We start from the raw sequence: 22153 nt of genomic DNA, 5'->3' as shown, positions 1-22153 counted from the left end.
CATTCAGAACAGCAAGGAAGAAGCTGCTGTCCAATCTATTGGTGCGTGTGTTTAAGCCTTTGCATCTTCTGCCTGACAGAAGAGGTTGGAAGAGATTCTAACCGGGGTGGGAGGGGTCTTTGATGATGTTGGCTGCCTTCCCGAGGTAGCGGGAAGTGTCGATGGAGTCAATGGATGGAAGGCTGGTTAGCCTGGGCTGTGTTCACAACTCTCTGTAGTTTCTTACAGTGTTAGCCAGAGCAGTTGTCATACCAAGCCGCGATTCGTCCAGATAGCATGCTTTCTGTGGTGCATCTACAAAACTTGGTAAAAGTCTGTATGGATGTGCCGAATGCCCTCAGCCTCCTGAGGAAGTAGAAGCTGTTGGTCTTTTTTGACCAGTGAGTCAACGTGGGTGGAGTAGGACAGATTGTTGGTAAGCGTAACTCCCAGGAACTTGATGGTTTTGACCCTGTCCACCTCAGCTCCATTGGTGTGGATAGAGACTTGCCCACCACCTTGCTTCCTGATGTCAATGACCACGTATTACAGATTGGAACATAGTCCACAATTCAGCTTGGAGCAGTGGGGAAAGACAACGGTCCAAAGGCCTTTCAGCCACAGTACATTAAGGAGCTGGGAAAAATGTACTTTGTGCTCGATGTTTGACAAGTAACGAGTCTTCAAAATACGAAATGTAATTCCAAATGTACTGTGTAACGTAATGGTATGGGAAGAAAGGAGTTGGTTTGTTCATTATCATAGAGTCCCTACAGTGTGGAAACAGGCCATTCAGCCCACAATGACCCTCTGAAAAGTATCACACCCAAACCCTATTGCACCTAACCCTCACATTCCTGAACACTATGGGCAATTTACCTAACATCTTTGAACTGTGGGAGGAAACCCATGCAGATACAGGGAGAATGTGCAAACTCCACACAGTCACCTGAGGCTGGAGACAAACCCAGGTCCCTAGTGCTGTGAGGCAGCAGTGCTAACCATTCAGCCACCATGTCACCTTATACATAATGTCAACTGCATGCACTCACCTAATATGCTTTTAAAACTGTTATGAATAGAGTTTTGGAAAAATAAAGTTTGAGGGTTATGGGTCCAAACTTCTGGATGATTGGACTCATAATCTAGGCTGACGCTTCAGTGTAGTAGATGAGGTGCGTGACCATACTGGGGTTTTAAGAGGTCTATTGTCCTGGTTTTTTTTAATAAGAGGGTTTAAGACAGAGGTATAGAGTAGCCTACCAGAGCTACAAGAGTAAACAGCTTGTGAGGCCTTGCATTTTTTTTTAAAGTTGCAACAATAGAATCGCCCTGAACGGGTGGGGTGAAGCTCCCACAGAACCAGGATTTTTTGTTTCATCGTTTTCAATAGCATTTGTTGCTGCAGTACCTTACTCCACGCTAGTCTCTCTCAGAGTTTTCTCTTGATGTTTTGCCTCTTGGGCTGCTGGAATTGCATGTGAGACAATTTGTTTTCTGAATGTGCTGTTTGCCAAGAGTGTGTTTATGGGATGTTACCATATTGGAACAGTTAATTAATAATAGTTACAATATCTATTATTCTGTTAGCTTTTCCAATAAAGTTATTCCAATTTCTTCTTTCTTCTGTTGTATTTTAACTGCAGTGTTTGAATAAATTGTGATTTGCTTAATGTTGAGTAGTTTGACCAGTCGAATTGCATCTGGAATGCAACACCTTACATTTCCCTTAAAAATAAGAGAAAATTTGGGTCTAGGCTACCTTCTTGATATATTTCGAGGGGGTTTGGTCTGGTCCATAACAGTTGTTAAAACAAGACCCCATGCTGTTTGAAAAACAATTGAAGTACTCTTGCCTGTGTCCTGAACAAAGGCTATATTGCAGATGTCACTGAAAACACATATCTTTTTATCATGCATTTCCACAGCTGTCTGTGATCCTTTATTGTGCATAAAATGACTTGGATATTTCTAAATTACAACAAGAAGCTACACCGTCAAAAGTAAAATTAACTGACATTGAAAGTGCAGAGGGTACCAAATGTTAATGCAAATCCCCACATTACACTGCAACCTCTTTTCTGATGGGGAGTCACCTCCCAGCATTTGTCTGTTCAGGCACGAGTCAATGATGCTCAACCCTCTTGCCCCCTACATAACCAAGAGCCTGTTAGCAACTTTTACCATCTTCCTCCCATCCATTAGTCATGTGGCTAATCTAGAATTTTGCAGTTTGGAATGTGGCTCCTGTGTTAGCTCCGGTCCTATGTGTCTGGGTGGGTTACCCTTCGGAGGGTCGGTGTGGAGGGCCTGTTTCCAAACTGTAGGGAATCTAATCTAAACTAATCCATCTGACGAAGTGTTATGAATATCTGGAGGGTATTCATCCCCCAGTTGACCCAACGTATGTACTATTTGACAACAATAAGCCATGCAGTCACACCTCACTCGAAGACTGGAAGTTTGGCCTTGACTCTGAGTTGGGTTGGGTTGATGTCAAAAGATCAGTTGAGTTGGATAGCTCCAAGAGAGCTGCGATGGATCATTGGAATAGGTAAACTCCAAGATGGGGGGGGGGGGGGGGGTTGGGTGGTCACTATGTTAGATACGTCATGGACGGAATGGACTTAGAATCATACAGTGGAAATGAGGCCCTTCAGCCAATCGAGTCTACACCGAGCTGTTGGGCTGAATTGTGAACTCTCCAACACATGGAAATCATTCACGAGGTCTTTATCTAGAATCTTGGCAAATGTCATTATATGGCTCACCTAATTCCAAGCATCACCAGTCAATGACGAAGAATTTCCATTTGCCATTTGGTTAACGATAACTGATTTATTGATAATCAAAGTCAATTGTCATCTTCCAAGACCTTAAGACTCCTCTGTGACAAACTTCATTTCTGCATTCCTGGAGCCATTGGCAATACTGCTGTCTCTTACTCGTTTCCTGAACATAAAGGGGAAAGCTTTCTTGAAGGACTTTCTGAAACTCTCGCCCATGAAGGCATAGACGATAGGGTTGATCAAAGAGTTAGCGTAAGACATGCAGTTGGCCCAAGTTTTGATCTTGTAGGTCTCATAGGTGGCCTGGAAGTTGATGTAAAAGCCCTGGAAGAGGATGAAGAGTTGGATGGGGCCCCAACAGATGGTAAACAGCAAGACAATCACCACCACCATCTTGGTCACCTTGGTCCTCATAGCGACCGACCTCTCCGATAAGTGGGGGACTTGCTGCAAGAGAGCACATGGGAATTAACAGACAGCACTTTCACGAATAGCAATGCAACCTCATCCAAACGTCTGTTGTTCTGGTCCCACTTTTATCGAACCCCTACAGCGTGGAAGCAGACTATTTGGCCCACACTAACCCTTCAAAGTCCCACTCCATCCCTCATGGCCAATCCACCCTAACCTGCACATCTTTGGACTGTGGGAGGGAACTCATGCAGACACGGGGAGAAACGTGCAAACTCTACCCGGTGAGTCACTCCGAGGGTAGAATCGAACCCAGGTCCCTGGCGCTGTGAGGCAGGGGTGCTAACCACTGTGCCACCCATTTCATTGAATAGATCCATGGCAGATGGCAAAATATGAAACTAGACACGAATCCTTTTCTTGACGATGCAGTTACTCAGAGTGCACCATTACAGATCTCAGCCCCCTACGTACCAATGCTCAGGAAGTTCCTTTCTAATCTCTTCCAAGAGGAATAAATGTTGATACAACGGCTGGTGGGCACCATAACAAAACAATCAAAAGTTCCACAGAATCTTAGAAAGGAAAATGTATCCAAATGAAGTTAAAGTGTTAATTCTGGTTGTGACAATGCACCTTGCAGGGCCCTCTCTTTTATAGTTGACTGGTTCCAAGCTGATGGACCCCTGCCCACTCCCCTTCTACAAGCAGGAAAAGGGGTAGGCAGGTCCTGGTGCCACAGAGCCCCTCCCCAGTCGCTGCCCGTATCCTTTAATGAGCACCTTGGCCATGAGGCAGAGCCACGCTCACTAGGAAGGGGGGTACCACTCCAGCTGACCCACTGCCCCCACCTGTGATAGGCAGCTGAAGGCCAGGAGGGTGGGACTGAGCTGTGACCAAACGTTCAGGATCAGCCTCTTCAAATACTAAAAGGAGAACGTCCACCTCAGCAAATCTCGACACCTCCTACTTTTCCTCTCCTTGAGTTCCCTCGCTGAGGTCGGTCTAACCCACAGTGCTGTGACCATCACAACGGGTGAGCCAGTGAGGTGGGACTTGAGTTCACCCTCAGCCATAACAGGATCGAACCCCATGCTGTCGGCACCACTCTTAGTCCCATTCAAATGTTCTCCAAATACTTTATCGAAAATGTCCCTCACCCTCTTCCCCCAAGTCTCTCCCTGTCATCCTCTCCCCCAACTATTCACACACTCACACTCTCTACTCACCCTTTGTCTCTCTCTCTCTCTCTCTCCTCTTCTCCCTATCCCCACTTCCAGACTCTCTAACTCCCCCTCTCCCAATCTCCAGTCTCTCTCCATCCTTCTCCTGATCTCTAGTCTCTATCTATCTACCCCTCTCCCTATCCCCAGTCTCTCTCACTCCCTCTGCCTATCTGCAGTCTCTCCCTCTCTCTATACCTCCTCCCTACCCCCCAGTCTCTCTCTCTGTCTCTCTACCCTCCTCTCCCTATCCTCAGTCTCTCTCTCTCTTCTCCAACCCCTCTCTATCTCCAGTCTCGCCCTCCCCCTTTCCATATCCCCCGCCATTCTCTCTGTCTCTCCCCAGCTCCTCCCTAATCCTAAACTCTCTCTCTCCCCATCCCCTCCCTATCCCCACTCTCTCCCTCCCTATACTGCTGAGCACTCAGCAAGACCTACCAAAAGTGAACTAAAATCCAGGATTCGCGAGATCTTGACCACACCCAGTCAGGGTACTTCTATTGTTCTATACTTTACAAAAAAAAACCCAAGGCCTCACAAGTTGTTTTTCTTTTCATAGATTGCACCACGCCTGTCCCCAAAAAAAGAAACCAGGACAAAAAACAGCTCTTCAAGCCACTTCGTCACTCACTCTCTCTCTTCCACTCCCTTCCCCAGTCTCTCTCTCTCTCGCCCTCTCTTCCCCTCCCTGTCCTTAGTCTCTCTCTCTCCTCCCCTCCCTTCCCCGCCTTGCTTTCTCACCTCCACTCCCTTCCCCAACCTCTCTTCCCCTCCTTGTCCCCAGTCTCTCTCCCTCTCTCCTCCCTCTCCTTGCCCTAGTCTCTCTCTCTTCCCTCTCCCTGACCCCAGTCTCTCTGTCTCTTCCTCCTTACCTTATGCCTAGTCTTTCTCTCTCTCTCTCTCTCTCTCTCCCATTCTCCCTACCCCCAGTCTCTGTCTCTCTCCCCGGTCTCTTTCTCACTCTTTCTTCCCACTCCCCCATCCTCGGGTTTTCTCTATCCCTCCACCCAGCCTCACTCTCTCTCCTCCCCCTCCTTCCCCCCAGTCTCTCTCTCTTTTTCACCTCCCAAATGTGGTTCCCATTTTCCAAACGGATACTTCAAATACTGTGTTGACTGTGAAGGTCACTGGGACACCTCAGGAAGCACCCAGTGAAGGGGCCTTCCCACTCTCTTTACCTGATAGTTGTTATCGATGGGTTCGACCATGGGCTGGCCCACTCGCTTCAACATGATGGTGTAACACACGCAGATGGTGAGCAAGGGAAGCAGGTAGACTGCGAGAAACGTGTACACGATGAAGGCTCGCTGCTGCGATGCTGTCGGAAAGGCTTCGATGCAATAAGTCTGCAGCCCGTACCAGTAACCCCGCTCCAACCTGTGGTACATTGCCATGGGCACGGACAAGAGGAAGGAACCTGCAGAGGGAAAACAAAGCGATGGAAAGTCAGAAAGGAGCTCCTGGATCACGGAAGAGAAATCTGAGAATGAAAAGAGGTGAGAGGTTTACGAACTCGGGATAGGATTCCGTCTTTATTCCCCGGGTTGGGGAATCGAGGGCTAGAGGGCATCAGTTTAAGGTTGGAAGGGAAAGAACAAAAAGGAACCTGAGGGGCAACTTTTTTTACACAGAGGGTGGCACGCATATGGTATGAGTTGCCAGTGGAAGTGGCTGAGGTGAGTACATTAACAACATTTAAAAGGCATTTGGACAGATACATGGACAGGATATGTGCCAAATGGGGTTAGCGTGGGCGGACATTTTGGTTGAGAAAGACCAGTTTCTGCCAAAGGGCCTGTCTCCGTGCTGTAAGAACAGCTAAAGGTGAAGCAGAAAAGTCTTGCTTTGCACTGAGATTTTTAACCCTGTCAAGTGAGACCGTGATATGAATGTTCCCATTTAATCCCACCATTCTATAAAGATTCCATTAATCCTTGTAGTCTCGAGGTGATTCAGCAGAGTGAAGCTCAGAAGGATACATGGGATTTATAATTCCAACCTTGCAGGGTGTGTCTTCAGGTGTCTGGGCTCCTTATCCCAGAATCTCCTCTCTGAAACTCTCCGCCCCTCCATATCGCCTGACAGCACACTCCGACCTACTGCTAATCCTTCGCAATATGCCCTTTTGATCTGAGGTGCAACTTTTTTTCTGCAATTCATGAAGACTCCTGCAGCATTGAGGACATTCTTCTGCGCTGGTGAATGTTAAAGAGGCCACTGGCACTATTTCAAACAGAACAGTAGGCACTTTCCCTGCCCAATGCTGTGGGACATTGCTGCTGGCAGCCCCAAAATGGCTGCCGCAAAATGGCCACAACAAGATGGCTGCCACACCACAGCAAAACTAAGGAAGCCAATTATGTGAAGTTTTTTTTTAATTCATTCAGTGGATTAAGGCCAGGCCAGCATTTATTCCCCATCGGGCAGGTAAGAGTCAACCATATTGCTGTGGGTCTGGAGTCATATGTAGGCCAGACTAGATAAGGACGGCCATTTCCTTCCCTAAAGGAACATTCGTGAACCAGACTGGCAATCGACAATGGAGTCATGGTCATCGTTCGACGCTTATCTCCATTTTTTTTTAAAATTGAATTCAGGTTCCACCAGCTGCCACAGCAGGATTCCAACACAGGTCCTCAGAATATTTTCTGGGTCTCTGGATTAACAGTCCAGAGATAATATCACTACGCCAACACCTGATGTTGACTATAGAATCAGACAGCGTAGAAACAGATTTGCGTTTCTGATTGACCCTAGTTGTCATCTCGTTTTATTGTCATTCTTACCACGTTAACCCAGACCCTGAAAAGTAGCAGGTTATATAGTTGTACTCGTCAGGACAGCTAGGTCTCCACTTTGCTCCCCCTGTCTAGCCCCAGCTCTCCTGTTTCAACGCAAGTACTTCCGCAAGTGTGTGGCAATGAAATGAACTGAAGCAGCCCTTTCCTTGCCAGTGCCTGGTTATAAGTTGCTTGAGGGCCCAGGTCACAACTTTGCTGAGCTCAAGGGTTTGCTTCCAACTTGGCTGGTGCACGTGGTAGCTGAGCCCAGACTGGGAGACACCCCTGAGGGTCAACAGCAAAACGTAATGCCTGAAGACATACCGAGGGATCTGCCTCCAGACCATGTGAATATAAGTCATTGCACAGCCATCTCATACACAAGCATCTCCATTTGGTTCCTTCATTCCTGGCTGTCCGAGCAGCAAGTCCCATTGGGCCAGGACTTAGCTCATGTGAAATAATCTGTTTATACCAAGTTCCCAGCCATCTTTCCTACATGATTTGGAAGGCTCTAGACTGGTCACTCAGTGGTTAGCACTGCTGCCTCACAGCACCAGGGACCCAGGTTCAATTCCACCCTCAGTTAACTGTCTGTGTGTGGTGTTTGCACGTTCTCCTCGTGTCTGCATGGATTTTCTCTGGTTTCCTCCCATATGTCCTAAAATGTGCAGGTTAGAGTGGATTGGCCATGCCAAATTACCCATAGTGTCCAGGGATGCGCAGATTAGGTGGATTGGCCATGCTAAGTTACCCATAGTCCCCAGGGATGTGCAGGTTCGGGTGGATTGGCCATGCTAAATTACCCATAGTGTCCAGGGATGTGCAGGTGAGGTGGATTAGTCATGCTAAATTACCCATAGTGCCGGGGGATGTGCAGATGAGGTGAATTACCCATGCTAAATTACCCATAGTGCCGAGGGATGTGCAGGTGAGGTAAATTAGCCATGCTAAATTACCCGCAGTGCCCAGGGATGTGCAGATGAGGTGGATTAGCCATGGGGAAATGCAGGGTGGGTCTGGGTAGAATATTGACACAGATGCTGATTGGCCTCTTCCCACCCATTCTAGAGGGAGTTCTCCAGCTCTGTGCTAGAGAGGGATAAACAGAAAGTTAACTTGTTCTTCTGTCTTCCTCGACCTTCTGTGTGTCAGTGATGTTGGTTATAGAGTCAGACAGCACAGAAACAGACCCTTCGATCCAACTAGTCCATGCTGACCATAATCCCAAACTAAACTAGACCTGCCTCCTACACTTGGCCTATTTCCCTCCAAACCTTTTTTCTTTGTACCCCACCCCAACATCATGATGTCAATCAATTTTTAGTCACACTCACCGATCCAGATAAGCACACTGACTGCCATCGCTAGCCTTGGAGTGCGGTGACGCAGTGACCGGAGAGGGTAAACAGTCGCATAACAACGATCCACGCTCATCGCAGTGAGCGTGATACATGTTGCCTGGACAGTCACCTAAAGCAAAAGACAGAAATGGTGTTGGTGGGATTGCGGGAGGGCAAATAGCAACACTCATTAGGGGTTACATTTGGAGTGGCCTTTGCATTATTAAAGGTGCCTTCTGTGACAATAGTGTGGCTTTAAAAGGTCATTTTGTCCTGGTTTTTTCTATAACAGATTGAATGAGAGGCACAGAGCTGTCTGTAAGAAAGTAAACAGCTTGTGAGGCCTTGGGGTTTTTTAAAAAGTTGAAATAATAGAAGCAGACTGGCTGGGTGTGGCCAGCTCTCACAGCCCAGGATTTGTAGGAGTTTTTTTTTCAGTTTTAGGTTTAGCTTTAGGCAGTTGCTTTTGTGGACTTGAAGTAGTAAAGGTTATCTTTTCCCTCTCTTGGTCACAGCTAGAAGCTGGAGTTTCTCTCTGCTGCTGGGTTACGTGTGACACAAATCTATTTTTTCTGAATTTAACTTTTTGCCAAAGGATGTGTTGATGGGATGTTACTATATTGGAACAGTGCATCAGTAAAAGTTACTGTATCTACTTTGGTACGGTTGCACTTGGACTATTACGTACAGTTCTGGTCACCACATTATAGGAAGGATTTGGAAGCATTGGAAAGGGTGCAGAGGAGATTCACCAGGATGTTGCCTAGTGTGAAGGGAAGGTCTAATGAGGAAAGGCTGAGGAACTTGAAGCTGTTTTCGTTAGAGAGAAGGTTGAGAGGTGACTTAATAGAGACGTAGAAGATGATCAGAGGATTAGATAGCGTGGACAGTGAGAGCCTTTTTTTCTTGGATGGTGATGGCTAGCACAAGGGGACATAGCTACAAATTGTGGGGTGATAGATATAGGACAGATGTCGGAGATAGGTTCTTTATTCAGAGGGTAGTAAGGGTGTGGAATACCCTGCCTGCAACAGTAGTAGACCTGCTCAATTTAAAGGCATTCAAATGGTAAGTGGATAAACAAATGGATAATAATGGAATTGTGTAGATTAGACGGGCTTCAGATTGGTTTCATAGGTCAGCGCAATATTGAGGGCCGAAGGGCCTGTACTGCACCATAATGTATCTATGATTCGGTTAACTTTTTCAATAGAGTTAAGTTATTCTAAGTCCTTCTTTCTTTCGTTGTATTTCAATTGCAGTGTTTAAATAAATTCTATTTTGCTTAACGTTACATTGCATCTGGAATATGGCATTTCACATCTTTAAAATAAGAAAGGGTGAGGGTCGAGGCTAGCTACTTAGAATATTTTGAGGTGGTTGGTCTGGTCCATAACACATCTCCCCTTCCTCTTTTTCAAAGGGCCATTAGAACAGTAATTGGCCATCTGCCTGATTTGTATCCTGGTTATTCATGGTATTTCTTGACACCCTTTTCCAGTGAAACTTGCAGTGATGAAGGATCCAACCACCTTCCCAAATCAAAAGGCATTTTTTGGGAAAGAGTTTCAGTTTTCCAATCCCATTCTTGTGTGAAGAAGTGCTTCCTGCACTAACTTCAATTTTACAATCCGCTCCCTTTTATATAATCATTCCTCTGCCTCCAAAGGAAATAGTTCTCCCTATGAAATCCTTTAAACCCCACAACCAGATCATCCATCAATCTCCTCTGTGTAAGGGGATACCATCCAAATTTAAGCAACGCACCTTTATAACTTATCAGTCCAACTAAAGCGTTGAGTTAGCAGAGTTAGTATTTCTCTGAGATTGAGTATCTATAAAGGATATTGCTGGGGATAAAAGGTCAAAGTTTTGTTTTGCTGTTCATGTTAAAATTTTTCTAAACTTAAGCTTTTTTTCTTTCCCATTGTGTTCTTTTGTTCAAGAACACTGGCAGCCTCTTGTGAATATAGACTCTTACTATCCATCATGGGAACCAACTGCAAAAAGTAATCCTACGATCTATCACGCTGGGTTTCACTCTGGGATTTCACTTGTTCTGTATTACCACCAGCTTGTAAACCATATAAACTGAGTCCACCCTGCACATTAGCACAGACCAATCCCAATCCACTGCTAATCGGGGATCAACTAGAGACAGCCACTCATTACCTGCTGTAAGTAGTTAACAAATTTGCACATGAAGTCTCCAAATACCCAGCTGGGCAGTGGATAAAGTGTGGCTGTAAATGGAACACAGCATACCAGGAAGATGATGTCTGTCGTAGCCAGATTTGCTGGAAATACAGAAAGAAAAAATGTCAGTCTCTTAGTCTTCAATGCTTTGGAATTGTAGCAGATTACACTGTTCTTCAAAACAGAGGAAAATATAGAGAAAAGAACTAAAGCTCTCCTTTCTTGTGGAGGTGGGATATTGGGTGTAGAACCTGTGCTCTCTGTCACCCGCTGCCCTTTCTATCCCGGGATGGATGGGAGGACAATATTTCTGTTTGTGAAGTCCTGCACAGCATGAAAGCATCTCCTAATCTACCATCCAACTTCACCCTGAATGGAATTGGTCACGCTGACAAACGGTCATCTTTGGACCGAGGAGTGGTTTACTTCAGATGAAGCATGATCCAGAGAGGGAAATAATGAACGAATAAATCAAAGAGTCCAATCATTCAGCAGTAAAATATCCTACGGCACTTATCTGAAGACGAACAGTGTGGTGTACTTGCCAATGCTGTTCTCTTATTTCACACAGTCAGTAGTACAGCAATATGCCTTTAAGAAACATGCTCATGATATTATCACTGTGTGCTCTAAAGGGCTCATACCCCATTGTACTCCAGTATCACATGAAGCCTGACACTCCAATGGAAGCACACTCCTTGTTGTAAGCTAGTGGCTTAATATTAGCCCAGACACTTCTGTGCCTGAGGAATGAAATGTTGGTTAGCTGTAACAAATGTCTGTTGGCTTCATCAATACCAGAATAAACAGATACACATATGTTATTCCATGTCAAATACAACACCCTGATGAAGACAAACTCAAACTAATTGCCCTGATCAATATTCACTCTCAAGCAATACCAAAACAGATATTATTCACCTCACAGCAAGATTCCACACATGTACAAATCGAATGCCACATTTACTTATCTGACAGTGTTTACATTTCCAATGTAACATTTTGCTAATTTGGTACACTGGGATGTCCTGTGGAAGTGAAAGGAGGTATATAAATGCAAGTTCTCTTGAAAACTCTGGAATAATTTAAGAAATGGTCCTGTAGTGTCATGTGTTGGATGGGTAGTTCAGGATGAGTTAAAAGGACTTCATCTTCTGTAAGTATTCAACTTGATCACGTTTCTGATATTTTTCCACACACTACTCCACCCCCTAACGAAAGCAAAGGTGATGCATTTTCTTTTAAGAACGCCCAACATTTTGCCACTTTTATGAATTTATGTGATGTTCTCCCCTCCATCCTTTCATGGTTAGATTGTGCCAAGTAACATTGAGGGATAACCGAGATCAAAGAGATCACTCGAGTCAGTTGTTGGCTGTTATTGTTGAGGGATGTTCATAATTTTCCTTTAGATTCAAAAACTTCAAAGAAGAGATTTTGCTTTTTTTTTAAACACCTGTGACACCGCGTTTGTAAGTAAATAGTTTTATTCTGCACTGAACAGGTAAACTTTCTTGCAATGAGGTAAAAGATTTTCATTCATCACCACAAAAGTATCAATTCCCAGAACAGTGTAAATGACACACAGGACATGATCATAAATCACTCGGTGCTGAGAGCTTTGATTAAATGAACGCAATTGGACTCCAAAAGCACCACAATATCTGCAATGTCCCCAGGAGATAACATTAAACGTCAGTCAATATCCAATAAATTACCATCGATCCAAATGCCTCTCATGTTAATTCTTATTAATTCTGATATTTCATGTTCCATCTGCTGTGGGACTCTGGGACTAGGGCTGTAAACTGCCAAATCATGACCAGGCCACTCAGAAATAATGAAATATTTCTTTACACAACCCTCTTCCTCAAAATGGCGTAGATGCTGGATCAGTTGTTCATTTTAATTCTGAGATAGAGAAACTTCTGTTACACCAAAAGTATTAAGGGACATGGGCCAAAGGCTAACTAAGTTATGCTATAGAGTGACCATGATCTTACTGAATAGCAGAATAGGCTTGAGGGGCTGAATGGCATACTCCTGTTCCTACCTGTGGAAGACTCTCCTGCAATAATCAGTAAGTGGTGTGTCACTGTTCACTTAGGGAGTCTGTGTTGCTGGGGAAATCATGTATTTTTTAAAAACATTTATTTATGGGATGAGGGTGTCGCTGGCTAGGCAGCATTTATTGCCCATCCCTAATTGCCCACAGGGCAGTTTAAGAGTCAACCACATTGCTGTGGGTCTGGAGTCACATGTAGGCCAGACCAGGTAAGGATAGCAGCTTTGTTGCGTAAAGGACATGAGTGAACCAGATGGGGTTTAACCTGAAATATCAGCTCTTAATTCCAGACTTTTATTGCATTAACCAGAGCGGATTCGAATCCAGGTTCGCAGAACATGACCTGGGTCACTGGATTAACAGTCCAGTGATAATACCATTAGGCCATCACCTCCCATGCATGTGGTAGCCTGGAGCTACAGACAGTGTCAGTAGAGGCTCCGAGGTCGTCTCTATCATGTGGTAGATCAGGAATCTCTCCTGCTCTTCCTGTCTGCTATTGCCATGGTGTTAGAAGGATTCACAGAAGCTGTTATTCAACCTATTTGGCCCCACCCCTCCCTTGGCCGTCGAGTCCTGGATTGGAACCCGAACCCAGAGCTTAGGCTCAGTGGGAGAAATGCTGTCCACAAAATGTCTAACCAAAATCAGTTGGTGCCAACTTCATTAAGAATGGGAGCATTTCTCTAGAAAGGGAATAAAAGGAGATGACAGGGGCTAGAATCAAGGTACAAATTAGCCATGCTCTCCCACCATTGTGCAACATGCTTAATCCCGATATTGTGTAAAGTGGCCATTTGGCCCATTGAGTCTGCACCTACCCTCTGAAGAACCTCTCACCTCGACCCACCCCCAATTTCCCATGGCTAATCCACCTAGCCTGCACGTCCCTTGGCACTATGGGAAATTTAGCATAGCCAATCACTCTAACCTACACATCTTTGGACTGTGGGAGGAAACTCGAGCACCCAGACAACAGGGAGAATGTGTAAACTCCACACAGACAGTCGCTTGAGGGTGGATTCCAACCCGGGTCCCTGGCGCTGTGAGGCAGCAGTGCTAACCACTGAGCCGTTGTGCCACCTAAAGAGGCTCTCACTTGAGTCCTGCTCCTGCGCCAATTGCTCTCAAAGATTTTACTCTGTAGACAACCTATTAGTCCAACTAGCTACTTTCACTTGACTTCACAATTTGCCTCAGAATTGATGGGAGGAATCATAGAACCCCTACAGTGTGGAAACAGCCATTCTGCCCAACAAGTCCACACTGACCCTCCAAAGAGTAACCCACCCAGATCCATTCCTCTACCCTATTACTCAACATTTGCCCCTGACTAATACATCTAACCTGGACACTATGGGTAATTTAGCACGGCCAACCTGCACATCATTGGACTCTGAGAGGAAACCGAAGCATCCGAAGGAAACCCACGCAGACACGGGGAGAATGTGCAAACTCCACACAGACAGTCGCCCGAGGCGGGAATCGAACCCGGGTCCTTGGTGCTGTAAGGCAGCAGTGCTAACCACCGTGCCGCCCCCAAATGATGTCTACGTTTGACCACAGAATATTGAGCTGATGCCTGGTTCCGAACTGTGGTCTCACCTTGGGCTCCACATCCAACTGGTTCCTTCTTATGGATTTCAGCACCACCATGCGACAAGAGTCCGACCTTGTGGTTAAAGGTGGTGGGAAAGGCACTAGCTACATTCAGCACACCTGGACCTCGAGTTGAGGGGACAGTCTGTTCAGTGTTTCTCTTGCTGAATATCAGTTTCAGGGACTTGTGGTTCACCCCTACACTCTGGGTGACCGTTTGTCTGATGTGACAACTTTCTCAATGAAACAGAATGCTGCAAAGCCATGGGAATACATATGTGTGGTGGCATGATCACGTGATAGAGAGGCGTGAACACGTGACATAGTGGCGTGATCATGTGCTGTAGTGGCATGATCGCACCCCAAACCGCCCTCTCTGCTCTTTTGACCTGAAAATGACACTGGCCACAGGTACTTTGAGCAAGGTCGAGAGCCGATTTTGATTTTCCTGGGAGAGTAATGTCATCCTGACTTTGCAGCCCAGTAGCACGAGGTGTAAAGGATGGTGAGGGGCTCCGAGCCAATGACTTCATGGAGAAAGAGCACAGGTATTAGAATGCACACACACACACTTATCAACCTGTGGGGTGAATTTGTACTTGCAGAATTACATTTTATTTTGCTCAAAAACTGCATGAATCCACGTAAGATTCTGTAAATCTGTTTTTTTAGATTAGAATCAGTCTGAACATTGTGGCACAGACAGCCTCACAGGGAATTAACACCTTTATCTGGGCCGACATGACACCAATTGTTAAAGTGCACCTGAGAATGTAACTTTTTAAAAAGAGTTTTGCGATTCAAATATGAAAGAACTGAAACCAATATGATCATTCAAAAAGATGAGAGACTTAAACAATCCGAGTCTTTTTCAATATATGATTTCAGTTACATCACACTGTAAATCTTTGCTATAAATTCTGTGTCTTACAATCTTATTCTCCACAACCACCTGATGAAGGAGCAGCACTCTGAAAGCTAGTGCTTCCAATTAAACCTGTTGGAATATAACCTGGTGTTGTGTGATTTGTAACTTTGTACACCCCAGTCCAACACCAGCATCTCCAAATCATTTAGAATTCCTGTCAGCAACATCTCATCAAAATTGACCTTAAAATTGGGACGGGGGTTCCCCTTTTGTCTTAAAGGTCCTTTTGCTTCCCGTCACCTCCCTCAGGTACGTCAGTCAGGAACCTTCCAGTACCCTGGAAGAGGGAAGAGGTCAGGGATACAACGAAATCTTGGTCTGCTGTGGTCAGCAGTGGTCAGAGAAAGGTTGGGACAAATCCCCACTCAGAGAAAATACCATTCTAGGTCAGGCCAGTGTGGGGAAGGTCACTGCTCACTTAGGAAGCAACTTTGGAAGGCTCCTCAGTAAAAAGTGTCGCCATCTTCCATTTTCTTTGAGATGGAAGGTTAATATTGGGCTCAGTTCAATTTATAGAATCCCTGCAGTATGGAAACAGGCCATTTGGCCCAACAAGTCCACACCAACCCTCGAAGAGTAACCCACCCAGATCCATTCCCCTACATTTACCCCTGACTCATGCACCTAACTGACACCTGCACCCTGGATACTATGGGCAAATTAGCATAGCCATCCACCTAACCTGCACATCTTTGGCCTGTGGGAGGAAACTGAAGCACCCAGAGGAATCCCACGCAGACACGGTGAGAACGTGCAAACTTCACACAGATAATCGCCTGAGGCTGGAATCAAACCCGGGTTCCTGGCATTGAGAGGCAGAAGTGTTAACCACTGAGCCACCAAGCCACTCAATGGTCTAAAAGCCTCCGAATTATAATAAGGACTTAAAGGAATCGCATTTAATAGCATCTTCCGTGACCACAGCACTTTACAATGGAATGAAGTATTTCTGAAGTGCATCACTGGTGTAGCACAGGAACAGCGGGAGCCAATTAGCACACAGCAAGCTCCAGCAAACAGCACCAATGACCAGAGGATCAGTGTTGCCCAAGGTAGTTATTCATCCAGACACTGGGAGAACTTCCACCTTCGTTATGAGGTTGACTGATGACCAGACAAGAAACTGGACCCAGCCATTTCAGTCTGGAAATGATTCAGGAACGAAGCAGCCCATGTGATAGGTGCCCCATCCACCAGGTGACACTTTCACTCTGTCCCCGCAACCATAAGACATAGGAGTGGAAGTAAGGCCGTTCGGCCCATTGAGTCCACTCCACCATTCAATCGTGGCTGATGGGCATTTCAACCCCACTTACCCGCACTCTCCCTGTATCCCTTAATTCCTTGCGAGATTAAGAATTTATCAATCCTGCAGCAGCAGTGCCTGCCATATACCAGATTGTATTGAGCAACTCCCCAAGAACCTCTCAACATCACCTTCTGAAGCTGGGGCACCACCACTAGGAAGGGCAGCAGATACATGGGAGCACGGTGCCTGCGAGTCCCCCTTCAAGCCACTCACCATCCTGGATCGGAACTCCGTCTCCGTCATGCTGCGCGGGAAGGACAGCCACCCGGAAGGTGTTTTCTCAACGACTGGAAAGCAGAAACGTTCTCTTCTGGTTCCTGAAACCACTGCAGCTCACAGCCCTCAGAGGGGTGTGTGGGATCAGGAAACATTAGAGGGACCTTGGATCGCCACTCCTTCAGTGGCGCTGTCTCAAGATCCTGGGACTCACTACCTAACAGCATTGACGGTACAGTCTCTCCAAACCACATGGAGTGCAACAATTCAAGATGGCAGCTCACCCACCACCTTCCTAAGGGGCTTTGGGGTACAGGATGAGTGCCAGCAACACCCACATCTCATGAAGAAATTGCCTTCCGTTCCAACACAGGACTTTCCCTTTCTCTCTTCCTATTCCTGTCTCTCTACACATCTCAACCCCATCTCTAATTACTACCCGTACTGATGAAAGGACAAATCTCAACTAAGACTGCCTGAACAGCTGACCATTTCTGGTATTTCTTACTGTCTTTGGACTAGAGTGGCACGGTGGCTCAGTGGTTAGCACTGCTGTCTCACAGCTCCTGGGTCCCAGATTCAATTCCAGCCTTGGGTGACTCTCTGCATAGAGTTTGCACATTTGCTCTGTGCGTGGGTTTACTCTGGTTTCCTCCCACTATTCAAAGATGTGCAGGCTAGCTGGATTGGCCATGCTAAATTGCTCATAGTGTCCAGGCTAGGTGAGTTAGCCATGGGAAATGTGGGGTTATAGGAATGGAGTAGAATGCTCTTCAGAGGTTTGGTATGGGGATACTGTGAATGCCATATTGTCTGTTAAGTATAACAATAGCAATAGGACGGCATGGTGGCTCAGTCGTTACTGCTACTTCCTTACAGCGCCTGGGACCCAGGTTCGATTCCAGCCTCAGGTGACTGTCTGCTTGTACATTCTCCCCATGTCTGGTGGGTGTGCTCCCGTTTCCTCCCACACTCACAAAGATGTGCAGATGATTCAAATTAGGTAACTCAGTGTTCAGGGATGTGTAGGTTAGCTGCATCAGTCAGGGGTAAATATAGGGTAGGAGCAATGGCTGCTGCCTCATAGCACCAGGGTCCCAGGCTCAATTCCAATCTTGGGTGACTATCAGTGTGGAGTTTGCACATTCTCCCAGTGTCTGTGTGGGTTTCCTCCCACAGTCCAAAGATGTGCGGGTCAGGTCAATTGGCCATGCTAAATTGCCCACAGTGTTAGGTGCATTAGTCAGAGGGGAATGGGTCTGGGTGAGTTACTCTTCGGAGAGTTGGTGTGGACTTGTTGGGCTGAAGGGCCTGTTTTCACACTGTAGAGAATCTAATCTTGTAGCAAGCATTACCTGTCCCACAAAAAAAAAGCCTACCTAATCTGTGGTAACCAGGAAGGCTTGAATAGTTTTATGAATTTTTTAGCTTATTACATTGGTTAACATCAAACGTTAACTGCCAGAAACACCACAATTAAATTTAATGTACCATCCTCCAGATATTTAAATTTTCACCACCTCTTTACACAAAAAAAGGAATGTTTGCTATGAGTTTGCATTATAATATTTACAGTGTTTGCGAGTCAGATGGAGTGGATTACAAATATCATCTTTGAGCTCTGGGACGTGCATTCAAATCTATCTCATTTTGATTGGATTAAGATCTTTTCTCTCTGATCATTACTGGAAGTCTAAGTGGAATCAATTTGCCTATTTTCTACCACTAGAGAAGGATTAGTATTTTAAAAGTGCTGCTGTTGGTCCCAGTTGGCTCTTCATAAATGTATTTGTTGAGGATCTTAAGAGTTGTGAATGCAATGCAGCTACTGAATACTTTACTTTCAATGTCACAAAGAGTACAGTTACATTGCATGTTGGTGTCAATTCGCAGAGGGTGAAACTCCCATGAATCAGAAGCTCTGGGTTCAAGACACACAGCAGGATCATCATTTTAAAAAAAAAATCAAAGTTGATACTGCACGGTAGTGCTGAGAGACTGCTGCACTGTCTGGGACATCTGGAGAGAGACGCACTGGTTCCTGTTGAGATACATGATGCAGGACTCTGTGCTCTACAGGCTGTTCCCCGGGACGCACACTGAGACAAACATCGACTGCACCTGGTGCACCATCAACGTGGCAAAAGATGCTCTTTGGTCAGCCTGAAGCTTGTTGGTCTCCTAGAGCAATGAAGTGACCCTGACCGAGTGTTGCAGTGTGGCACACTCCAAGGGCCAGGACTACATACCGAGGGACGCACTAAAGCTTGGGGCAGCTGCCGCCAAGGCACAGTAGGGAAAGACCACCGTCTGAGGTCTTCCTGTTGAAGGTAAATAGGGGCCCGTTCAGTTATCGGATCTTCCCAATATCTCAAATGCATGCAAATAAAGTATTGTACAAGTAAGAGATGCCTTTGATTTGTTTGGATAGAGTCAAACTCCAATGTTTGTTTCCTTGATATGCTACTGCACAGAACCTGACAGCGTTTGTGACTGTGCCTACATACAAAGATATTTTTTGTGAATAAAGTATATTCTTGAAGTAAGAAGAAGTCTGAAGTATTGCCTTCCAGGTGAGACAAAATTCCAAAGGCCTGTCCGCCCTTTCAAGGTATATGGAAAATTGTACGGTACTATTCCGAAGGACAGGCTAAATAAAGAACAACAAGGGAATTCCTGGAAGCTGGCACTCATCCTGGGATTCTATCAACAAGCATATTGACCGGGACCCAATGCAATGAAAAAACGGGTAACAGTTCAACAATGAATCCAACTAACTCCTGAGCTACAGACCTTCACAAAAAACTTCACAAAAAATGACCAATATTATCTCTCGATCAACATCAAAAAAAAGATATTATCTGCGTGGTGATTGTGACGAGGTCAGCTAGCTGGACCTCATTGAGCTGTTAATCTGGTCCAATCAGAGAGCCCTGGCTGACATTATAAAGAAAGGTTAAAGCATAGGAGCAGGCTGCCTTTAGAGTAGCCAGAGGTGGGAGGGATGGTTGGCTTCCTGGGAGGGTGAGTATTGTCTGCACTGTTTTTTATGTAAATGGACTGCCTTATATGTACTTGTCATTGTTACTATTTTGTGATGATTGAAACTGGGATTTGTGGTTTGTCCTCATTTCCCTGAAAACCAGTTGAATGTCAGGGTTTGGGGCCTGGCTTAGCCACCCCTCTCCCTGTTTCTCTGTATACAGCTGTTAAATGTTAAATGTTTGTAAACTGTATCATTTAATAAAATTTTTTAAAAAGGTTGAGATTCAGAGCTACTCACACTCTGATACCTGGCTCTGTAGGAGACAGTGCTATAGTCAAGAACAGTTCATGTATGAATAAAGAGTGACTTGGCGATGGGATACCAGTCTCTGTGGAGTTATTTTAATTTGAACACTAGGACGTTGTTGGCTGTGGGAGCTTACTGGGCACTAGTTGGTCTCTACATCTTTGATATGTCAAAACCGAGTGCACTTCATGCACCATGCATTGCATTTGAGGGAGGAAGAGCCCATAAGAAATTAAAAGGACTTAAATTAACTGTGTCCATTTCTGGTCTCCCTGCTATAGGAAGGATCTTATGAAACTGGAGTTGACTCAGAAGAGATTGAGCAGAATGTTGTTAGGAATGGAAGGTTTGAGTTATAAGGAGAGGCTGGATAGGCCTTGACCTTTTTTTACTGGAGCATAGGAGGGTGAGAGGTGACCTTAGAGAGCTTTATAAAATCATGAGGGGTATAAATAAGGTTAATGGCAGAAGTATTTTCCCTAGAGTGGGGGATTTTAAGATTAGGGGTCATATTTTTAAGGTGAGAGGAGAAAGATTTGAAAGAGACATGACGGGCATTTTCTTTTTACACAGGGACTGGTTGATGTGTGGAATGAACTTCCTGAGGATGTGGTGGATGTGGGTACAGTTACAATGTTTAAATGACATTTGGATAAGTCCATGAATAGGAAAGATTTGGAGGAATATGGGCCAGGAACAGGCAGGCGGGGCTAGTGGATTATGGTCAGCATGGACTGATTGGACCGAAGGGTCTGTTTCCATGCTGTATGATTCTATAACAGCTTAAAGTCAAGTCATTTAAAATCTTGACATTCCTAATAGCTCCCTGTGAGACGTCAAGAGACACAGCTTATTATCACAAGTACCCTTACCATTATCTACAGCTGTAAACACTTGCACCTTATTTTTGAGTAATACAACTTGCTCACCAACCCCCCCCACGGACAAATTTAACCTTTAACACCCCACTGCTGCCTCACAGTGCCAGGGCCCCGGGTTCGATTCCAGCCTCAGGCGAATGCCTGTGTGGAGTTTGCACATTCTCCTCGTGTCTGCGTGGGTTTCCTCCGGGTGCTCCGGTTTCCTCCCACAATCCAAAAGATGTGCAGGTCAAGGTGAATTGGCCATGCTAAATTGCCCATAGTGTTCAGGGATGCGCAGGTTGGGTGCGTTAGTCAGGGGTAAATGTCGAGTAATGGGGAATGGGTTTGGGTGGGATACTCTTCGGAGGGTCAGTGTGGACTTGTTGGGCCGAAGGGCCTGTTTCCACACTGAAGGGATTCTATGATTCATTGTGAGGAAAACACTGTCTACAGCTAACAACAGTGCAACTACATAGTCCGGGGGGCACAGCAGATAAGGTCAAAGGTGTTCAACTTTCCAAATGGTCAGCAATCCATACATACCTAAATCAAGAATGACCATCCTCAGATAGAAAGGAGCATTGTGACCTTAGTCATCTTCAAATGGCAGATAGAGTTAAAATAGAAAGTTAAGGAACAGCCAGTCATGGATCAACTGGTCAAAGAACAGCTGGCTTAGGGGCAACCAGTGAAAGCACATCAGTGAAAGATTTTTTTATGAGTGCATAGTAGAACTTAAACAAACATTAGAATCTGAAAGAACTGCAGATGCTGGAAATCAGAAACAAAAGCAGAAAATGCTGGAAAAGCTCAGCTGGACTAGTTTAGTTTAGGATATCTGGTCAGCATGGGCGAGTTGGACAGAAGAGTCTGTTTCTGTGCTGTACATCTATATGACTGGCAACATCTGTGGAGAGAAATCAGACTTAGCGTTTCAGGTTGAGTGACCCTTCAAACCTGATGGTAGCGAGGACAACCTTGGTTTTTATGCAGAACATAGGGTGGGGGAGTTGGGGTTAAATGGTAGCACGGTAGCTCAGTGGTTCGCACTGCTGCCTCACAGTGTCAGGGACCCGGGTTCGATTCCAGCCTCGGGTGACTGCCTGTGTGGAGTTTTCACGTTCTCCCTGTGTCTGTGTGGGTTTCCTGCCAAAGATGTG

The 22153-nt window shown here is 45.6% G+C and overlaps 1 protein-coding gene across 1 annotated transcript in view; it reads right to left on the bottom strand.

Annotated features, from left to right (window-relative positions):
* Positions 1-955: 955 nt before the first annotated feature.
* Positions 956-22153, bottom strand: part of LOC140468041 (G-protein coupled receptor 54-like) — a 33351-nt gene continuing 12153 nt past the window's right edge. Inside the window, exons 2-5 of the mRNA XM_072564214.1 lie at positions 10698-10822; positions 8520-8655; positions 5581-5819; positions 956-3215 (exon numbers count right to left, since the gene is read on the bottom strand). Coding sequence (XP_072420315.1) covers positions 2856-3215; positions 5581-5819; positions 8520-8655; positions 10698-10822 — 860 coding nt within the window. The 3' untranslated portion in view covers positions 956-2855. The remainder of the gene's footprint in view (positions 3216-5580; positions 5820-8519; positions 8656-10697; positions 10823-22153) is intronic.

This window comes from Chiloscyllium punctatum, chromosome 46 (genome assembly GCF_047496795.1).
Source record: "Chiloscyllium punctatum isolate Juve2018m chromosome 46, sChiPun1.3, whole genome shotgun sequence".
In the NCBI taxonomy this organism is placed as follows: domain Eukaryota; kingdom Metazoa; phylum Chordata; class Chondrichthyes; order Orectolobiformes; family Hemiscylliidae; genus Chiloscyllium; species Chiloscyllium punctatum.
This window is presented reverse-complemented; position numbering and strand designations above follow the sequence as displayed.